We start from the raw sequence: 21,197 nt of genomic DNA, 5'->3' as shown, positions 1-21,197 counted from the left end.
GAGTTTCTGTGAAGTCAAAAGAAAAAAAAAAAAAAAAAGAATTTTTACAGCTTCTGTCTTATTGTCGCAAAGTATTCTGTAAGCATTTGTGCTCCTTGGCCCTGTTTCTTCTCTTTCCAAGCTTGTTTTTCAAGTGGAGCTCCTTTACTAGTAAGCATTCATTTGAATAGTCATAGTATGAGCCACAGCCTCTGAACTGACAATTTCATTCCTCTCCCTTCTGTGCAATGTTTTTCTTCTGCAGGTCCCTATCTCTGTAGGATAAAATGCAATTCACTCTAATGGATTAAACTCAAAATGCTGCTCCCATTTGGCATAGAGTGAGCTCTTACAGAACCCAAAAGCATGTTTTCCAGACAGAAGCAATATGCTACAAGGACTTGGTTCAAGCCTTACACTACTCTAGGTAAGGTCTAAAACATAGCCAAATGTGGCAGTAAACTGAGGTAGGAAAAAGTTAAATGATCAAGCTGAAATGTTATTTAAATATCATTAATTAAAAGCTCCAGCCTAGCTGCAAAGAAATAAGGACACAAGTTTGGCAATACTCCTAAGGCAGTAAAAGCAATGTTTAGAGAGAAAGAAATCTTTGTCTGAATGCAAAAAGGAAACTAAAACTGGCAAAATGGAGCAAAGAAAATGTATCTGGCTGTTCACAAACTGACAGAATACAAACCTCCTTCAATACAAGGAGAATTTCCATTAATTTCAGCAGGGCCACTGTCAAAAATCTCATCATCTAATATAGTCAGGGTGAAATCCCAGAAGCTTCATAGGCTACTTTTAAAAGTGAGTATAATTTATAGTTGCTTCTGTCACATCTCACTCTTCTATTTCAGACTCTGACAGACGAAGGTCAGTTGCTTCTTCCTTCAGAAAGAAATGCTGAGAACTCAAATTGTCTCCTGTTGGCAGCAACAGGGCTCCTGCTGATAATTTTAGTAAAATGGGAACATGGGCACCAGCCTCCATGGAAAATCTTCAGCAAGTGGGAAGGAACCTAAACTTCTTGCCTCTTCAAAGGAAACCATTAGCCAGAGGAGTGAGATCACACCAAGTCGAGGTGATGGCTGACTGTTGCCAAAAAAGGGAGGGCCCACCACCCCCTCTGCAGGGGACCAAATCCAGTATGGGAACGTGGAGCTAGATCAGCTTGCTGATTTGGGAGAATGACTAGGCTTTGTTTCTTGTTTCAACGGGTTACTCTTCTATGGAATCACCTGCTGGATCGACTTGTGGTCACATCTAAATCCCAGCTCAGGGAAGCAGTGTGTGAGTGCAGGGCTGTGGGGAGCAGGCCTGCTCCATATCCAACTTGTATTATGAAACCGCCCCATAAGAAAAGCATGATCCTCAGCATTAGACTGTGAAGGACAAAGATGAGAGTCTCTACACAGTGCAATTAATGAGATGAATGAGCATCCATTTTCCTAAATGGCAAGCCTGACATTGAAAATTAGGTGGGGAAAATCAATACAATTTCTTGGAGGTTTATATTACTTCAGAGGGGATTTATCCTCACCCTGGCAGTGAAAAAATCTCCAGAGGGATGTGTGCTGCCCTGGTGCTGAGAAGTCCTTTGAACATGCTAGATGGGGCAGGGAGCTGAGGTAAGCCCTGAGGGGAGCAGGCAGCTGACATGGTGATCTCTCAACTCCACAAAGCCCCTGGAAGGGTTGCTGTGACCTCAGTTTTTCAGTGGGTTTACTCTGGCCACCATATCATTGCCAGCCAACTCACAGTGCCCTGGCAGGGCAGCACTAATAATAACTGAACTACAGCAAATGTCATCACTTCCCACAGCCCCTTCCCTGCTGAGCCAGGCACTCAGAGCTTCAACCCAACAGGGGAAAAGGGACATTCCCCACCCAGTGTGAATACAATCAAAACATGTCACAGTACTTCTAATTAAATCCTACTTACAGTTATTGCCTCTGTAGAATCGCCTGCAAGGAAAAACCCCAGAATAACTCAGTTACCATGTAGTTCAATTCACCATTGTTGTCTGTGACCGATGCCAACCACATCCGAGAAAAGGCCATCACTGTCATAAATTCCTGCAATCGTATGAACAAGCAGAAATGTCTTCCTGACTGCACCTGGGATTTGGACAATGATACATTAAAAACCTTTATCGTTTTCTTGTAGGTAGTTTAACCAGAGAGGCTTTCTGTACTGAAATAATTAGGACTTTGGAGATTCCCTAAACAAGTTCCCATGAGAAGAGTTTCTGGGTAAGGCTTCTGGTAAATTGCTCAGGCCGGAAGATGATTACAATATCTCTTGCTCTGACAGAAAATTAAAAATCACAATGTAATATTGGAAATGGATCCCTTCAGCTGCAAATGGGATATTATGTTTCTGCTGATATTTGTTAATTTGTATTTTCAAGCTAAGTTAGATGAATGTTATCTATTCTCTGTGCTGGCACTGACTGATGAAAGATTTTGGAAATTATCTATTCATATACCTATATGCTTATTACAATAGAAGGATGGAAATTTAATTGTATTCATTACTTTCATTGACTTTTTTTTTGTTGTTTTATGAATCTAACTTTAGTTTTACAGGACTGGCTTCTGTGAAACTAAGGAGTACACTTGTGCTGCTGCATGGGAAATATCTTGTTTTTAATGAGTTGCCAACTTAATGACCTGTGGGATTTCAAAGTTCCTTTTTTGTTTTAAAGGAAATGATTAATATATATTCTGTCTTTAATTATAGTGCTATAATTGTGTGAAAGGAATTCCATTCATTCTTTTCTTCATTGAAATGTCTTATATTTGTGAATGTTAGGCGACATATTCTCCTAAAAGTTCTGTCTGCAAAATAGAGGTATAATATTACTCACTTTCAAATATGAGAGTAATGGGAGTACTGGTATTCCTCAGTTTAGGCCAGAATATTTTGATTCTTACTTTAAAATGATAGATAAATTATTTAAATAATTGCTTGACAAAAATAAAGTGAATTTATATGGAAATAAATGCATGGCTTCAAGTACCTATTAATGTAATACTTCTCCTTATTTTTTTACCAAAATTTCTCTATAAGTAAGCTTGGAGTTTTGATAATAATTTCACTGTGTCTACACATGAACCAGCACACCCCAGGCACTAGTCTGATGGGTCATTACTTGTCAGGTGTTTCTACTTCCTCTGTCCTCATCAGCTACCCAGCTTTGTGCCACTGAGAAAGAATAATAGCACGCATCTACTTTTTTTTGCAAAGTCATTAAAGAAACCATTTAAGAGCTCAAGACCAGTCTTTGAGGAACTCTGAATTCACACTAGTTCTCTTTTCTCTTTGGCCAGTTCCTCACCTTGCCTTCAATTCTAATGCTGATCTTCAGGTTTCCCATCCTAATTGCTAATTTTCCATTTGGATATTTTTCAGATCCTCTAGAGAAGTTGATAACTTTTATTGCAACTTTTTAGTTATCTTACTAAAAAATATGAAAACAAAATTTGCATTTTATCCTCTTTTACAGCAATTTTAGTCTCTTTAGTAATTTTTTCCAACAAAAAAATATTTTTAAGTCCTGTGATGTCAGACTGAAAGACTATCTAGATTACTCTTCCTAAATATAGCATGTATTGATATAATTGAAACCTTATAATACTGCAAGCTGCAGAATCAATGTAATCTGTTTTCTTCATGCACACAGCACATTCTGCCTATTCTCAGTAGACCATGAAAGCACTCCTGGTAGATGAGCAGTAATTTAAAAAGTCAATAAATTCCTCCATTCAGGCATTCCAAGTAGGTTAATGTGAAATGAATACATTTTATATTGCCCAAGGTAGAACTGGATAATTTGCATTTACTCTGGATTATATTAGCAATCCCTCTTGTACCAGTGTGACGTGTCCCTGCAGGCATCTTTGGAATAAGAACATAATTTCTGCAGCTTGTGATGTTGATTCTCTGCTCTGTTTTTAACTTCTCCTCTCCAGAACTCTGAACAGAATGATTATGTCTGAAGGGAGGAGCTAGATATACCTCACAAAGATTAAATCTCCAGCATATTATGTCCTCACTGTTACAGTCTACAGGGTAAATGGGAGATAGTCCTTCCTTAGGATACTGCAGCCACCTTTGAGACAACAATATTGCTCTTTCTTTTTTTTTTACATATTATTCTTTTCAAAAAGTCTACTCAGGTAAAATACTAGTGGTGCTAGGTTTATTGGTTTAATACAATGGGTTTTGGGTGTTCAAACCTGGTTTATCATTTTCATTCTCCCTTTATGACTACTTGGTTCTTATTGCTCTAAGCAAAAACATTTGTAAAACATGAAATAACTATTCTGTTCTGTACCGCTTAGGGCTGGTTTTCAAACTTGAGCTTTAACACAAAGTTCACAGAACAGGGAGAGCCAAGGGGAAAAAAACAAGTAATATGAGAAGAGATTTAGAAATTGCAGCATAAAAATAAGAGATTGAAGAAATTTTAGATTTACTTGTTCCTGGCTAAAGAAGACTGAAAAGACTTCAGGATAGAAGTTTCCTAATAAACTTCATGCCGGATGTAAAAGACTAGCTAGGTATGGATCATAAAATATCTTGAGTTCTAAAAGCTCATCAAGTCCAACTCTGGGCCTTGCACAACACCATCCCCAAGAGTCACACCATGTGCCTGAGGGTATTGTCCAAATGCTTTTTGAACTCTGTGAGGCTGGTGCTGTGATCACTGTCCTGGGGAGCTGTTCCAGTGCCCAGCCATCCTCTGGGTGAAGAACATTTTTCTGATATCCAGTCTAAATCACCCCCGGTACAACTTCTGGTCATTCCCTCGGGTCCTGTCACTGGTCACCACAGAGAAGCGATCAGTGTCTGCCCCCCCTCCTCCCTTCACAAGAAGCTGTAACTGTAGTGAGGTCTCCTCTCAGTCTCCTCCAGGCTGAACAGACCAAGTGACCTCAGCCGTTCTTCATACAGCTTCCCCTCCAGGCCCTTCACTGTCTTTGTTGACCTTCTTTGGATGCTCTCAAATAGCTTAATACCTTTCTCATATTGTAATCCCCAAAAGTGCACACAGGACTTGGAGGCGAAGCCACACCAGTGAAGAGTGAGACAATCACCTCCCTCAGCCCGATTCCTGATGCACACCAGATATTTGATCTTTTCTTAATGCAAGGGGCTTGAAGTTGATAATCTTTTGAAATGTGTCATTTTGCATTTTTATGCTTTTGTCTCAAGACAGAAAGTCACTGCTAAAGTCACCAATAGGCATTTTAGGCCTGGCAATTTCACCATCAGTGTCTTTGAGCATTGAGATGGTTGTTTCATTAATATATAACCATATTTTATTTTTATTTCCCCTAGTAGTTCTTTGCAGGATACGGGGATAAAATCGGCCTATAGCAAAGGAGTGGGAAACCCTCTATCCTATTACATCTACTCATTCACAAATTAAAGGTGAACATAACATAGAATTGTGACTTTGCCTGTGTGTATCTTCTATGATACAGGGTAAGGGTATCACCTACTTCTTACAGGAAAAAAGAGCAGGTAGAGTGAAGATCCGCCAACTACTTCTAGCTGTGATCTTACATGGATGTCTCATCTGTAGGCAAAAGGCTTGAGCACTGTCTCCAGTGTTCTGAGAGTGGAAACTGTGACAAAATTATTGTGGGAGGCAGCAAAAGGGCTAACTAACTCCTGTGTCTCTCTCCGTAGTTCTCTCTTTCTACCTAGTTTATTGCTTTTTAAGCAGAGGGCAGTACTTCTCTTTGTCTTATACAATGCACCCGCATTAAAGCAAAATTATCTGCTCTAAAAATTTCTATAGAGAAGAATAACTTTGTTTTGCAAAAAAAATCTATTACTTCATAATATAATGTCCTTCCATTGGGAACAATACCCTATTTAGAAAAAAAAAGGTGTGAAAGTGCGGCTCCAAGGAACTAGAGGTGGTCTCTGCCCCAAAGCAGTGAGCAATGGGAGTCCCCACGCAGCAGGCTGTCCCACAGCTGTGGACCCGGAGAGCTCCAGCTATCAAGGAAGAATGAGCCTGGAAGCCCTGAGAGCCACAGCTCCCAGCACTTCCCAGATCTCTGCCAAGGATCCAGGTCAGCAAGCTGTCAGGAAGCTGAGTAGGGTTCTCATTGAAACACTAGATTTTGATGAGTCAGCAAATGCTCAATTAAAAACATGTCAGAATTTTTCCAACCAGCTCTACTGACAAGCTAAACAAATAAAGGGTGTGGGGAGGAAATATTATCCTTATTTTACACCAAGAGGACTGAGGCACAGAGATATAATGTCAGGTCTGCAGTCCGGAGGCAAACTTAGATTTCATGTCAACCCTTGATCACAAGAGTCTCTTTACTCTAAACTTAATTTGACATTACAATGATCTTGTGAGATAAGTATTACTTTAATTTTATAAATGGGAAACCAAAATAACTTGTGCAACAGCAGATGGGAAGTTTGTATCTTGTACCCAGTGTTCCTAAAGCTGCAGAACTTCAGTAGCAAGCCTGCCTGTTTCTTTTGTAGACAAGGTACATAGATAAGGCACAGTCAGACTCAGACAACCTTGCAGCAATGGTATCAATTCCTACAGCAAAATACTCCCATGCCACAGTCTTCTTATACTGAAACCAAACTGTTAATGCAAAAATGTTGGTTTACTATGACTAAAACCCTCGTAGGTGGTTGTGGGTAGTATAGAACTAAAACTTTACATAGAAGGAAGTAACTAATTCTTCCCTAAACACTCATAAATACAGTTCAACTGGTATTCCTAGTTCTGCTAAACACAAGCAGCTATATCTGTGTCTAGGCACACCACATTAATTCTCTTCTCAGGTCTTTCATGATCTCATGTTTCTCAGGCTTCTCTGTATAAATATTAACTCATCCTTCAGGTGGGTTCACACTATTAACACAGCCCTAATTGAAGGGAAGAACTGTAGCATCACCTGGTATCAAAGTCTGGTTTTATTAATAGATTTTAATTTCAAATTTCAAAGAGCTTGTTGTGTTGTCTTGTCTCTGTTTATTTTAAAACTGAGGGTTGAAATTTTCAAGACTGCATTATTTTAGGGAATATAGCTATAGAAAATCTTCTATTCTGCTATGCCACTCATAATCCTTTTAACTTTTACTACTTTTGGTCTTAGAGTGTAGATTTGTTTGATAAGGTCATGAGTAGCATTTGAGCTGTGAAAGTTGTGTCCTCCTACTGTGAAAATTGGCTCAAATTTGGCGAAGCCAAATGGCAAAGCCAGATGCTGTCCTTCCTGAGAGACATCAGGCTTTGAACCCTTCAAGCCATCCAGGGACCAGATGGGGTGGCCACAATACCTTATTTTGTCATTGTCTCAGTGCTGTCCTTGCCTGCACCCAAGTGTCACAGAGGCAGAGGCCACCCAAGTTACATACAAAGGGACTGAGAGCTTGACCAAATGAGGGGGGAAAGGCCAAGCCAGAACTGCTGGTCTAGGGTGAAGCTGCGGCTGAGAATTGTTGAGGAAAGACTGGACTGTGACCAAGTAGGCAGGAAATAAAGATTAGAATTGCTCTGGCAAAGAGAATTTGACATAAAGAAGAGTGGATAGCAGGATTAGGAGCTCTCAAGGGAAATTAAGAGCAAACCAGGATTCACTATTAAAAAAAAAAAAGAGATGGACATTGTGTGAGAAATGTGAATGGGATGCACAGAGTCATGGGAGTAGAATTAGCTAGGCTTGTCTGGGAAGGAGATTGGAAAAAATATGTAGAGACAGAGCTGAGAACCAAAGGATGTATTTTGGAAGGGAGACTGAGAGTTTGATGGGTGAAGATTGGAAACAGAGGAAAGAGAAAACTTGGAGGCAGATGAAAGATGATAGTGATTCAGCTTGATGCAAAGGAGTGTGTGCTTCTTAAAACTCTGTTTTCTCCAGTCTGCAGAGTCTTGAAAATCACCATATCTCTGGTGTCAGCAGATGTGGTTTAGAACCATTAGGAAAAATGTGCTTCTACTCATTTACTAGTTTGGTTTATCAAATGATGACATATTATACTAGACATGTATCACAGATTCTGCAAAATATTTTATGGATAAATCTTATGAGTGAACATAATATCTCTCATGAATAAAACAGAATACCTAAAGGGGATCTTATGGAGATCTTTCAAAATCATGAGTGGAATAATCTCTTTAAAAAGATAGTGGAAAATATCTTTCAATACAAGATCTAAGGTACATAAAAATAAATTACAATGAAGCAGGTTCAAAACAAAAGATTTTACTGCTTGTCACACAGACTGCAGTGCAGCTAAAAACCAATACAGATAAAAGAAAAAATGCGTAGACATATGTAAAATAAATCTGTTCGTGAATTGGACCTGGCTCCAGATCCTGAACCACAAAGAGGGGTTCGAGAAGGCTGTGAGAGCTTGGAAGAATTTTTGCCACATCCTTACTTCATCTGTATCTGCCTTTCTTACTGATTTGTAGAGGTAAAAAGTATAACCAAATCCATAACAAGGAATCACCTGGGAGACAGAGAAAAACTGAAACCTGCCTCAGTTAGTGTACAGCTGAACTTGTCTCCCTGTCACTGTAAGGGTATGATGCAGAAGACTGTGTAAATCCCACCATAAACACAACCATGCCCAGTGCCACCCAGAAAATATCTTCAAGAACTAGCTCAGAATACAAGCTGGTCCAATGTGATTCCTCCTTTGCTGGTGGTAAGAGACATCCTTTCTGGTCATGATCTGAAGGTAAGGAATGGAATGAGTGGAGCACAGACATGCAGACATGTTGAGGTGGACCAGTCATATGTTGTGCAGCCTTATATTCTGTATGAGGGGAGCCAGGGAATCCAATGGGACAGAGGAACAAGAAGGACCCCTGCCAGGACGGAATCAGGGACGGAGAGGAACTACTACATTTCACACCTGAGGCTGGAGAGGATTTCAGGATTCAAGAAAGCCTTAATTTCCTTGAACAAATGCAGACAGATGCAGGTCATGACCATTGTTGGAAAAAAGGCACACATCTAGAGGACCTGTAATCTAAATAAATCTACTTGTCTAAACTAGTCTAATTGTAATCTAGGCTAATTATTTTTCATGTCACATTAAATAATTACTACAAAAATGCACCTTTAATATGAGAGATGTTCATTTCTCTTACCCTTCAGTGATGGGAGGTATGAATTTGATAGCCTCAACAAACTGAATCCATGTCTAATCCAGTCCCTTTGAAGTCTGTTGGGTATGTTCTCTAGCCACATTTTTAAAAGTGTCTTACCAAACTTTGTAACACATTGTGGGTCTCAAGTGGACACATGTGCTTCTGAAATACAGAATGAGAACTTGTAAGACCTTACCTAGGCCACTGTCCTAAGTGTTTTGCTTTACCTGGCCCTACACAAATACATATTGAGCTTCTAACTGCAATCAACTTTCTGCACAGACTGATGATGGTCATGGATCCCATTATGCACTGCTTAGTTCCCCACATGACATGCACTTCATGGCAAGCCCAAGCTCCCAATCAAAGTCCTTGACTCTAGGAATTCAGGAATTATTTGGATCTAAATCTTTGGTCTTAAAATCTGTGTCTCATTTCTCAACATTTAACAACAGATCTTTCAGGATATTATTGAAGATAAGGCCATCTGTAAAGGTTTAAATTTTAAAGCTCAAGGGTGACTGATTTGTATCTGATGTTATCTGGCTTTGCTCAGTCTGTTGACAACTGCAGTGAGTAGGTGATGGAATTGTGAAACATGGTTTCACGAGTAGCAAAATGGGAAACTCCCTTAACGTTCAGAGCTGGCACTTAGTGACACAGTTTGTGGTTCCTTCTAGAGGCAGTTACAAGTACTTTTCACTATCAGATTAGCATCTGATTTTTTTCCCAGAGCTTGGTGAGCTTGGCCATTTTAGGTGTGGCAAGCACCAGCAGAGTAACCTAACACTAGAATAATCAGGTTCATACCAAATAATTATGTCCACACAAAACAGACTGACACCTTACAGACTGAGCACCTTACAGATGACTCATCAATGCTTTTGCCTCCAAATTTCAAGGGGAAAACATTGTTTATTCTTTTAAATGTCAAGATTGTTATACAGAAGAAAATAAAAACAGGCTTGAAGTTTAATATCTGGAGTACTAATTGCCCTACATTGGGTGATTTTTCTTCTTCCACCTGAAAGTAAAATGCCCAGAGAGAAATTTGATTAAAGGAGGTGCCTATGTTTTCATAAGACCAGAAATGATAAATTGTAGTGAATATCAAAACATTCTTCTTATTTTGCCTCTGACCTCTATAATGTGAAAGACAGTATTCAAATTCCTGTGGCACAGTTCAGAGTGATCTACAATAAAATGCATCTATGAGTCAAGAAAAGGAAAGACTTTGTGGCAGCATCCCAGATCTCATCACTGTGGTATATTTGGTTTTTGAATGGAAAAGTTTGAGTTTTATTCAGTTGCAGACATTACAACCCCATATAATGACATCATACTGATATAATTACACTAGTAAATTAAGCCCTAAGCCCAACTACATGGACTGTGTACCTTTTATGCAACTAAAATGGTATCTATATGTCAGATAACATTCTTCACAAAGAGAAAAAAATGCATTAAAAGAACCTGTAGAAAATATCCAGTTATGAAAAGCAGAAACAAAGTGTGTGAACATGGGCATGTGTGTGTGGTATGGAATGGTAAAAGATTAAGAATGCCAAAAAAGAATAAACTGGAAGGAAAAAATAAAATTCAAACAGTAATAAGAAAGGAAAACTCGTAATGCAAAATACAGCAAAGAAAATACAAACAGTCCTTGTAATAGAGGGGAAAACATTCAAAGGAATAAAATTTAAACATTTTAAAACTGGTAAAGACATGTCTTTTTATGCCTAAGACTAATGAACTGAACGATGCCATTTTCAACACACACTAAAAACAGCTAGCAGGTCAACAACAGCAAAGGACAAAGCTTGTCCCAGTTAAAACCTGGCAAAGGAAACAGATCTTAGCAGACGTATTGTGCACTCAGTTCTTTCAAAACAGTGAGATCTCCACAAGCTTCAGGATAGAACTTATTTTTTAAAGACAAGGAATAAACACTTCACTACAGCCTAGAGCTCAATAAGCAATTTCTTCTGGGAAGGTTATTAGCCTGTTTTCTGCAAGACCTCTTGCATTTTCTTCAAAAGCAGATGGTGCCCCTAGCTTCTGCTGCCAACAGGTTACTGGGGGGCAGAGACTGAGGGTGAGAGAAGCGAGAGGCGAGGCAGGCAGCTGCCGGCTAGAGCGAGACACGTGAAATGCCTCCTAAACCCCGAGCATCGCTGTGCCTGGAGCTGGCACAGGGAGAGCTGCATTTTAGTGCTCCACTTTGGACTCATAGGCCGAAAGCGCGGCGGTAGGGAGGGGGCGGGGGACGGCCAAGAAAAAGGAGTTAATTTTCTTCTAACCTATGCTAGGATATAATTCATACAAGCGAAGCTCATCGGTTGTAAAAGCGTGTGCCTCGTTTTGCACGGAGCCGAGCAGCCCGGTCCCCACTGCTGCCGCTTCTGGCTGGCGAGTGATGGGGATGCGGCCGGGCTAGGGCCGGGGACGCGGACAGGGCCGGCGCCGCAGCCCGGACCGCTCGCGGGGCCCGGCCCGGCCCGGCCCGGCCCGGCGCCAGCGCGGCCCCGCCCGCCCGCCCGGAAGAGCCGCGGGCCGGGGCCGCCTTCCTGCGGCGCGGCTCCGCCTCTGCCGGGCAAGATGGTGGCGGCGGCGGCGCCGGGGCAGCCGTGAGCCGGTGCCTCGCACGCCGCTCTCTCCCTCCCCGTCCCTCCGGCCGCTGTGGCCGCCGCCGCTGCTGCTTGGCGGCCCGGGTGTGCCCGGCGCGGCGGGCGATGCGGGCGGCGGGGCTGCGGGGCTGTGTGTGAGCGCGCCGCCCATGTGGGTGTCCCGGTGAGGCCGGGGGCAGCGGGAAGATGCTGCTGTCGCTGGTGCTGCACACCTACTCCATGCGCTACGTGCTGCCCGCCGCCGTCATGATGGGCACGGCGCCCACCTACATGCTGGCCTGGGGCGCCTGGCGCCTGCTCTCCGCCGTGCTGCCCGCCCGCTTCTACCGCGAGGTGGATGACCGGCTGTACACCATCTACCAGAGCATGGTTCTCTTCTTCTTCGAGAACTACACGGGCGTGCAGGTGAGCGGCTGGGCAGGGCAGGGGGTGTCCCGGGAGCGGTGCCGGCTCTGGGCTGTCCCCCGGCCCCTCGGGCCCGCGGGCAGGTGCGGCCGTGGCCTGTGCCCGGGACCGCAGAGCATCCGCCTCGTTCCGCTGCTCCTCGGGTGATGCTTTTCACGGAGTGTTGGTGTTGTGTTCGTTTTGCAGGTCGGGGAACGGAAGAGATGCGACACCGGTCGTGCTCTATTCAGCACTTGAATGGCAGCCGCCTTTGCACACTTGAACCCCTGTGGCCTGTGCTGCACAGCTGTAGCATTAAATTGGCAGCAGATGAGAAAGCTGTCATCAGCTATAATTGTACATAATGCACGTACAAGTTTTTAATAAATAGATTACTTAATCTCTCAATTATTACAGATTTTTAGTTTTCGTGCAGTCTGCCTCATGTTGCTCTTTGGCCCTTAAATTTTGGATCAGCAATGGATTGTGATTATTCAGGATCTCGGTTTCCAGTTAATAAGTTGGAATTGGAGGCCTCTCTTGTATGTTCAGAGGGATATTTGCATTCAGGTGATAATACCTCACAAAGTTCTCAGTGTTTGAGAGGTTATATATTTGTCTGTAATTTGGAAAGTAGGCAAGGAGACTTTTAATTCTGCATGTAAAAAATAATAAACAACAGGTCTTTCTTGTGTCTAAACATGGCCTTCAAAATTTTTTTAATATACAGAAGGCTGTCTGAACATAGCATCAGCTCTAGGTGCTTGAGACCAAAGAATAGCAATACATGTTGACAGATGACAGAGCTCATACAAATAAGGTTTTCGCATATTCATGGCTAAGGCCTTTTTCCACTCTGTAATGAAGCATTTATTTCAGAATCAGGCTGGATCTCCCCTAGTTTCCACTCTTGAGTGCAGTTGTAGGCCTTGATTTCATACTGACTCTTGGAGAGAGTGACAAAGCCAGCTAAAGGTAGAAGAGTTGCACTCTGACATCAGAGTAAATAGAACGGATACAAAACTGAAGCAAGGTCTTTCTTTTGTGGTAGTTCTTGATTCAGCTTGTAATTTATGCAGTTTTGCATTATCTCTTGTCCAAATAAGCTAACTTGTGTTGTGCTTGATATATTAAAAAAAAAAAGGAGCAGTAGTTCACACGTACTTATAGTTTTAACTGCCTTCTGTTTTATGTAGTGTTTCTGGTGCAGATACTTTAATGTGTAGTAACATATCTTGGTCATTAACTGCTAAAAATAGTGGTATAGAAGTTTAACTTGATTATTCTAAAAATGAGAGCCAAAAATCAGTGTATAAATTGTAATGAAAAAGCTACTCAAGCTGCCTACAACTGGTGTGCAGACAGTAGCAAACACTTAGAATTTTTAAAAAGAACTTTTATCCAAAAAATACCTGTGACATTAAAGAAAGGAAACTGCTAACCAAAAGAAACAGGAAGGCAACCATCATCTGTTGACCTCTGTTTCATTGCGTTGATAAACTTCATACAAACAGAAAAAAGGTGATGAACAATTGTAGGCCACTAACAGGAGATCAATTAGAAGAATTGAAATAGAGATGTTTTATCACAGTAAACAAGAAATAATGATAATAAATTGTGGAGGAGGCATACGTCATAGGATAAATAAAATAGTAACCATTACTGGAAGGTAAATGAAAGCTTGGAAAATACAAATACATGTGTAGAGAGATAAGACCCTTAAAATCCATGAGTCGTTTAACTGGAAGATAGTCCCCATTTGTTTAAGGAAGAGAAACAGGGTGTCCTTTTAGACCTACTCTAGTGTACGCTGCACGTGTTTTAACTTGAAACTCACAGTGGAAAGTTAACCATGTGCCTGAGTATGTGAGATTGGGATGGTAACCTGAGACCTACTGTGGATGTGCTGTCTTAAGGCATGTAATTAGATGCAGAAGTGTAGCATCATTAAACTTAATTCAAATAAACCAGCAAAAATAGTAGCTTCGTAAAGGCAGTTGTAGGGCTCTACCAGCATTAAGGCACCATAAGGGCCATGGAAGGGAGGAATTCTGCATCTTTTTCAAGTCTATTAATTTATTCAATTGATTGAAGTGTGTTGGGGTGTTTATTTTTGTGACTGAATACATAGGAGACAACCTCATCCATCAGAATACTGGAACTTCTTGTAGTCTCACTCGAGTCGTTAGGAATCTATAGATACTTAAGTGACTTTTTGTTGCTGTCTTTAAAATGTCTTTAATGTTATGTACTGTTTAGCATTCTTTGGTTTTACACTTAAGGTATTTGTGGTTTTTCAATACAAGAATACGCTGAATCAGGTGTGGATATTTGAAGTGTCTGATCTTAAAATAATTTTCCAAAATTCCCAGTAATGGTGAGTGGGTATTAATAGGGTAGAGTTGGTTACAATCATAAACATGGATAACTATATTTTTTATTCAAATATTAGTGTATTGTGATATTTTCTATTTATTTATCTGTCAAGAGGTGATGTTCCTCTCTATCATTTGCTGTTAATCCATTAAGTATCTAAATCTGTCTCCCCCTCACAGCTGCATGCACAAGTGTATTTTTCTTCGTTTTGTTCTTCTTGACTTGGATGTTCTTAGCCAATTCTTTAAAAACAAAAACCGTAGTTCATGCTAGGAAGACTTTTTATCTTTATAGCAAACTCCTCTGTTTTGATATGTAACTAAGTAAGGTGATAACCTGGTCTGCATGATAGAAATTCTTGAAATACTAATCTTTCATTTTCTCTTAAGTATTTGACTTGAGATAGAAAATAATTGCAGAGCTATAATTGCTGTGAGCTCTGGGTATTTTAGGTCCTAGAGAGTGGCTCACGAACTACATGTAAAAGTTTTTTACTTGGTAAGTAAAAAAGTATTTAGTTGTAAATACTTTCTCTTTTTAAATTTTGGTCAGACTCTTTTTTCCACTGAAACAATTTTGTTTTACAAAGCCTAAGAGAACTCAAGTTTACTTGGCATCAGTTTAGGTTTTCCAATAATACTAGAATTCATTAACAAATTGCCAAAAATAATCCTTTTTGCTGACTGTCATGCAAGAGTTGGCAGTAGAAGACTGAAGAGCCAGTATTGAGAGTACAGAAAGCAACAACAACATCCCAGTGCTGTGAGGTAAACTCGACAAAGCCAGTATGCCTATAAAGTAAAATCCTATAATGCTGTAAATTTATCGGTGCAATTACATTTTAGCAGGCATCCATGAATTCTATTAAGCAGCTATAAATAGATTAATTAATCTGTGGCATTGTGATAGCGCTGCTCAATAATCTCTAGGATTATATACTCACAGTAACGAAATGTGTAGATGTGGTATTGGAATGTGGCACAGAGAGAACATCCCTGCTTTGGCCCTGTGTGGCTTTGTACCTGTCCTGCCATAAGATGCAGGTGCCCTACCATTCTGTTTTCTAGAAGGAATATTGTATAAAGTGAAAATAATTGTATGTAAAGAGAGTCTCAGAGAGCAAAGGATGTTAATTTTATCAGTGATGAGCTAAAGCAGTTGCTGGTACAAACAGGTACAACTTCGGAGGACTTGCATCTGCAGGTGCTAATAGTTGGTTTGGCCCCAGGTTTCTGGATCATCAAGTAGCTGATGAACTGTGGTTGTGGTACTGCTTTTCTCTTTACTGTGTCAGGGGAGTCTGGTCTCTTCCATTTCAAATAGGCTATAAACTGTTGAATCTTGCCATAGAATGTGAAAACCAGGATAGCTGCAAATATGCGTGTGATTAGAAGGGTTGAAAAGACTAGTAATTCAATATGATGAATGCTCTCATCTCTCTTTGACCCTGAGTGTCTTATCCCAGTTGCTGTCAGGGTGATGAAATTAATGCCTATTGTGTTTGTGCACATGTTTTAGATCAGATGAGAACTAAATGTTCTTCAACTTTTTTTGTTTTAATTGTGTTTGATATTTTGTACTGAATGCTGGTGAAGAAATAATAAAGAAATCATCACTCATTCTGCTTCCTAAAGGATCATTTTCATCTGAAAGGTTTTGACAATTGAATGAAATCCATAATTGAATTAATGCTGATGGATTTTGTTCAGTACTTGTGTTAGCTGTGTTCCCTACCCCCACTTCCTGATGAATAGAATTTTTTTGAAAGCGATGTTTTTATTAAAGACATAATGAAATTCTGGTTTTCATTGTCTTTACAGGACTCTGGAAAGGCTGTAAGAATCAGATAATACCTCGGTGTCGTTTAGTAGAGCTAATTAATTATTTTATAAAGTACAAGAGATGCTTGTTTAACAGAGCAGTGTGCTTCCTGGATTGATATTGAAGCTTGGACTTGTCTCAATACGGTTAAAAACTACTTAGATTTAGAGCAAACTAAAACTTTGTGGAGCAAATGTGTCTCAGAACTCTTGAAGATACTTTCCAGTGGAGTAGAGCCTGGGATTTTTTTCATACCTTGGCTTCCTGGGAAATGTACGAGGAGTGCTTGGTGTCTGAGATTGGGATGGATGCTTAGTCTTGGAGCTGTTGACCAATTTGGAGTGAGAGTGCCTGTGTCCATCTCTGTTCCAGGACAGCAACCTTCCCAGACAACATTATCTTTACTTACTTTTTGCTTTTCCTTTTGAAGCTGTTCAGCTGTCCAACAGGTAATTCTTGAGGGCCCAAGGTGGAAGTGGGAGGGCAAGAGGCAGCACAAGTTTGACAGCCAAGTTGCAGCATACAAGGAGGTGCTCTGGTTGCTGTTGGTGGGGTGGTTTTTCGTCTCTTAGGAACTGGTTCTTCCCTCTCTGCACTGGGGGAGGCATCATAACTAGGCTTCATCATAGCAGGGTGAAGGTTTGGTTCCTGACTGCTTCCTGTTGGTAGATGTGAGTGACAGGGTTTGGTTTCTCTTTAGATGAGGAGCCATTTCCCAGGTAAATCAAGTAACCAGAAAGTCCAAAGGAAACATAACTTTTCACCTTTTTTCAGTTGTGTTTGGAAGGAAAGTGCTGACAGTTGCATTTTGGCATGAGCCTGGGTATATGAACCTGCTCTTGAGTTTCCTGAGCTCTCCTCCCTGTGTAGCAGCTCAGGAGTGGGAGGATTCTGGAATGGTATGGGAGCTGAGCGGGAAGGTGCAGAGCTGCCATCAAGGCAAACCTCTAAGCTTAGGCTGGAGCTGAGCAAGCTCTGAGGGCTCGAGCTTTCCTCGTTCATGTAGCTTGTGGCAGTAACCCCAGTTAGTGCCTGCTTACATTGCTGCTTTGTGAAACAGTGCTAGTGTTGTAAGGCATGTTGAGAGGTTAAAATAGACATACTTGTAAGTTAATTGTGATGGTAGAAATAATGAAGTAAAGGTCTTGGGGGAGTGATAGAAATGTGGGGACTGCTGCAATGCAAAGACTGAAAAGAAACTAGGAGAAGGAAGGAAAATGTATCATGTTTGTGTGGTAAACTTTTAAAAGAAGCCCAGTGAAATTTTTCTGCTGTGATGAATTTTTTTCTGGCTCCATTAAGAGGGTTTACCTTGCTTCATTTCGTTAGAGATTTCAGTGTACAGCTGTCTCCAGGCATATATGTCTTTTGTAGTACATAGCTACGTTCTGTGTTATTAGAACAGAAATTAAGTGGTACCTGCTAAGCCCAAGGGATGCAGCTTTCAAATTGAGATGCATGCCTAGTTTTAGACTCTTATGTTCAACTGTGGTATGAGGTATCAAAAACAGATAGATTAGATATATTAACTTTGTGCTTTTTCTGGTTTAGATATTGCAAACCAGATATTCGCATATATCTTCATTTTTATTCTGTGCTTTTGACCGTAGATATGAAGGTGAAAGTGATATCCTTCACGACTCTTGTTCACCAATATACCATCTAGAGTTCCAGTCTATTGCAGATCTGACTTTGGGGCAATCTGGAAAGAATTTAGTATGGAGAGGCTGCTCTGCATTCAGTGCTGGTCCTGATCATCCTCCACTTACTGCCTAATATATGAAAACTAAAATAAATAAATAAAAACTGAGGTCTAGTTAGCATTTTCTGAAATCAAGTATCAGCTACCTGAACCAAAATTTCTGTTTGGATTCATAAACTAGTAGCTTGGTGTGGAGATTTGCCTAGCGTATGTTTCATAAATGGCAAGTCACAACTGAATCTGAATTTTGTATCAGCCTTATCTGTCTCAGTCCACAATTTAAAAAAATGTGTGTTTACATTTTTAAATTAGCTGCATGTACTTATGAAAATATTAGAAAATATGTGTCAGGGAGGAAAAGCTAAGGAGTCAAAGGGCACATTTGACTGCTCTTAAAAATTCTGTTTCCAAGTATTTGACCAGTAAGTTTTGCAATATCAGGGTTTGGTTTTAAAATTTTCAATTTAAATATACTTTATTTTAATATCTTAAGATTTTTGGTGTATGGATTTTTCAGTACAATATGTTCTGACTTAGCATAATTTGTTCCATTTGAAAATAAAAATTGTATTTATCACTGTTTTTTTTAGCCAGCATTAGTTTTATACCCTATACTCTTTGTGTTTGTGTTCTAGTATATGCTAGGCTGTGGAGTTTTACAGTGCTCTTCCATAACCTTTTCTTCTGCTTACATAATATGTCCAGATACTTTATGTAAGGATGATTGTTAATTTAGATGCTTTTTCTCCTGGTACTCTACCATCAGACACTGTTCTTGCTAACAGAAGATTCTGTTCATGGTTAAACTTTTGAGTGCACTTATTTCAAACTTTTTGCCGTAGGCTTGCAGGTGGCATATCTTTCTTTTCTCAGTTTTAGTTGTGTTAGATAAAGTAGGCTCAGATGTCAGGGATTTTGACATTGCAATTATGAGGAAGCATATCTTCTCAGGGGAAAAATACTCTTTAATCTCTCTTCTGTCATTTTGAATTTATCCTATGAAGGGATTTGGTATAAAAAGCCAGGAGAATTATTTTCTTTTGTTCATTTATTTTCTGTCACATACTACTTGTCATCTTCTCTGATACAACTAGATCCTCTGTGGGAGTAGGAAATAGCATTTATGCTAGTTTGATTTTTTTAAATGTAAAATAAACTACACATTATTTGGTCAAATTTGTATTTTAGCTCATGACTAGATATAAAAAAAATAGTAGTTTGGATTGCTTTGAACTATATTGTGGTAGTTGAAATAATTTTACCTGGTGAACTTATGGATTGACTTGAAGACTTTGTTCCATTTCCTATGGCTACGTGGGAATCTGAGGGCATGCATGTTTCTTTTTGAGTAAGCAAACAGTGCATAGTTCTAAACAAGCTGCAGGTGAACTGGCTCATTCACATGCTGTGGTGGTTAGCAAATGAGAGTGATTTTAATGTGGCAATTTTTGAGGCTGATCAGTTTACTGGGTTCAATTCTGGAGGCAGAATTGTTGCAGATACCTCCCTACATGTTCTTGTGTTGTGTGGCGATTCCTTTGCCTCCCTGTTCACAGCGTGCTTAAATTCTATATACTTACTGACGATGTGTGGAAAAGCTTTCAAAAATCCTCTTCCACAATCACAGAGACTAGAAATGTTTCATAATCATCCTCATTCATGTCAACTCACTGATAGCTTCCCAGCAGCTTTCAGTCTCTACTTGATACAAACACTTGGAGCAATATTACAGCTAGAGATGCAAACACCTCTTCCGTGGAGTCCCAGGCATTTAAAAACAAAGTTCCTGTTACAAAGAGCTCTGGCCGGAGGAAACACAAGGCTGCCACAAGGTTTCCTGCTCACGTGTGGTGGGCAAGGGTATTTCCAGATTAAGCTTAAAGAGACATTACATATTTTCCACTACAGAAGGGTAATAAAGTAAACAATGACCACATTAAGTGTGGGTTGCTTTTACTCTTCTTTTAAGGAAATTACAAAAGTGTTCATGATGAAGTCTCTAGAGATGCAAAAGGCTTATATAGGGGACTTTCATTGAGACAGGTGGAATACATACTTTCACTCTTGTACTAGAAGACGTGTTCAGGTTTTATGTAATACCAAGATGCCAAATGTTCAGAAAAACATTCCTGATGAAATCTCATAATATAAATAATCACCTTTCAGATATGTCTGAAGTATATGCAGTTATTATTTTAAAACTTTCATTACTAGTGATTTATGATGAAAGTTAGGTACTTTGTTTTTCCCAGGTGGTCACTGATTGTAATGGTGTATTTCTGCCATTGAACTGCACTGTAATCAAAAGCAAGTAATTTGGAGAAAGATCTGTCAATTATTTAGGCACTGAAAACAGGATTTCTTCAGACTTTAGATGTCAGAATCTTAAAATTAAAATCATTGTAAATATTGAGGGGTTTTCCTGCTATCGACTGGAACATTTAATATATACAGATGTTTTTAAAAATTTTCTTAAGGATTCATCAGAGAACTAAGGAGTACAAGGGACAATTATCTTTAATTCTGCTCAGAATCTGTAATGCCTTTACAGTCAGCATCAGAACAAAATTACTTTTATACATGTATGTAATATATGGAATGAAGTATAACCAACCACTCATAAAAGTTTGTCAATTTAGACTGTAAGGCTAAAAGGCTTATTTTCTTATGAAAATAAGAATGTACAGGCTTAATTAACATCTGATGGTATTATTTATTCCTACTTAATCTAAATAGGTTGCTATTATAGTTTTCTTACAGAAAGGAAATTAATGACAGTAAGTTGGCCCAAGTTTTTACCAGCAATAACCATTTGTATTGCCTTAATGCTGCTGAAGCAGAAGTCACACTATCAGAATATCTGCTTGCAGAGCAGCTTCTAACTGCCCCCATTATCAGCTGCATCTAATTACAATACTAAGGTAATCTCTTTGCTAGGACCTTGATGTGATCACCAGTTGGATCTGCAAGCAGATCTTCTGATAGTATGTTACTTTTACCTACATTTATTTTTGCCATGGCAGTGTTTACTGAGCTGATACTGCTAGGATGTGATTAAATTATCTGTTTAATTTTCTTTGGTATGTAAAGATTTCATAAGCAAGAAATAAAATCCTTAACTCTAAGTTTCAGTGAAAACATGTATAAATTA

At 39.8% G+C, this 21,197-nt stretch overlaps 1 protein-coding gene across 1 annotated transcript in view; it reads left to right on the top strand.

Annotated features, from left to right (window-relative positions):
• The first annotated feature begins 11,774 nt into the window (after positions 1-11,774).
• AGPAT5 (1-acylglycerol-3-phosphate O-acyltransferase 5) overlaps positions 11,775-21,197 on the top strand; it is a 57,881-nt gene continuing 48,458 nt past the window's right edge. Inside the window, exon 1 of the mRNA XM_021551255.2 lies at positions 11,775-12,168. Within this exon, the coding sequence (XP_021406930.1) occupies positions 11,950-12,168 (219 nt within the window). The 5' untranslated portion in view covers positions 11,775-11,949. The remainder of the gene's footprint in view (positions 12,169-21,197) is intronic.

This window comes from Lonchura striata, chromosome 3 (genome assembly GCF_046129695.1).
Source record: "Lonchura striata isolate bLonStr1 chromosome 3, bLonStr1.mat, whole genome shotgun sequence".
NCBI lineage: Eukaryota > Metazoa > Chordata > Aves > Passeriformes > Estrildidae > Lonchura > Lonchura striata.
Note: the sequence above shows the minus strand (reverse complement) of the source record. Positions and strands in the feature narration are given on the sequence as shown.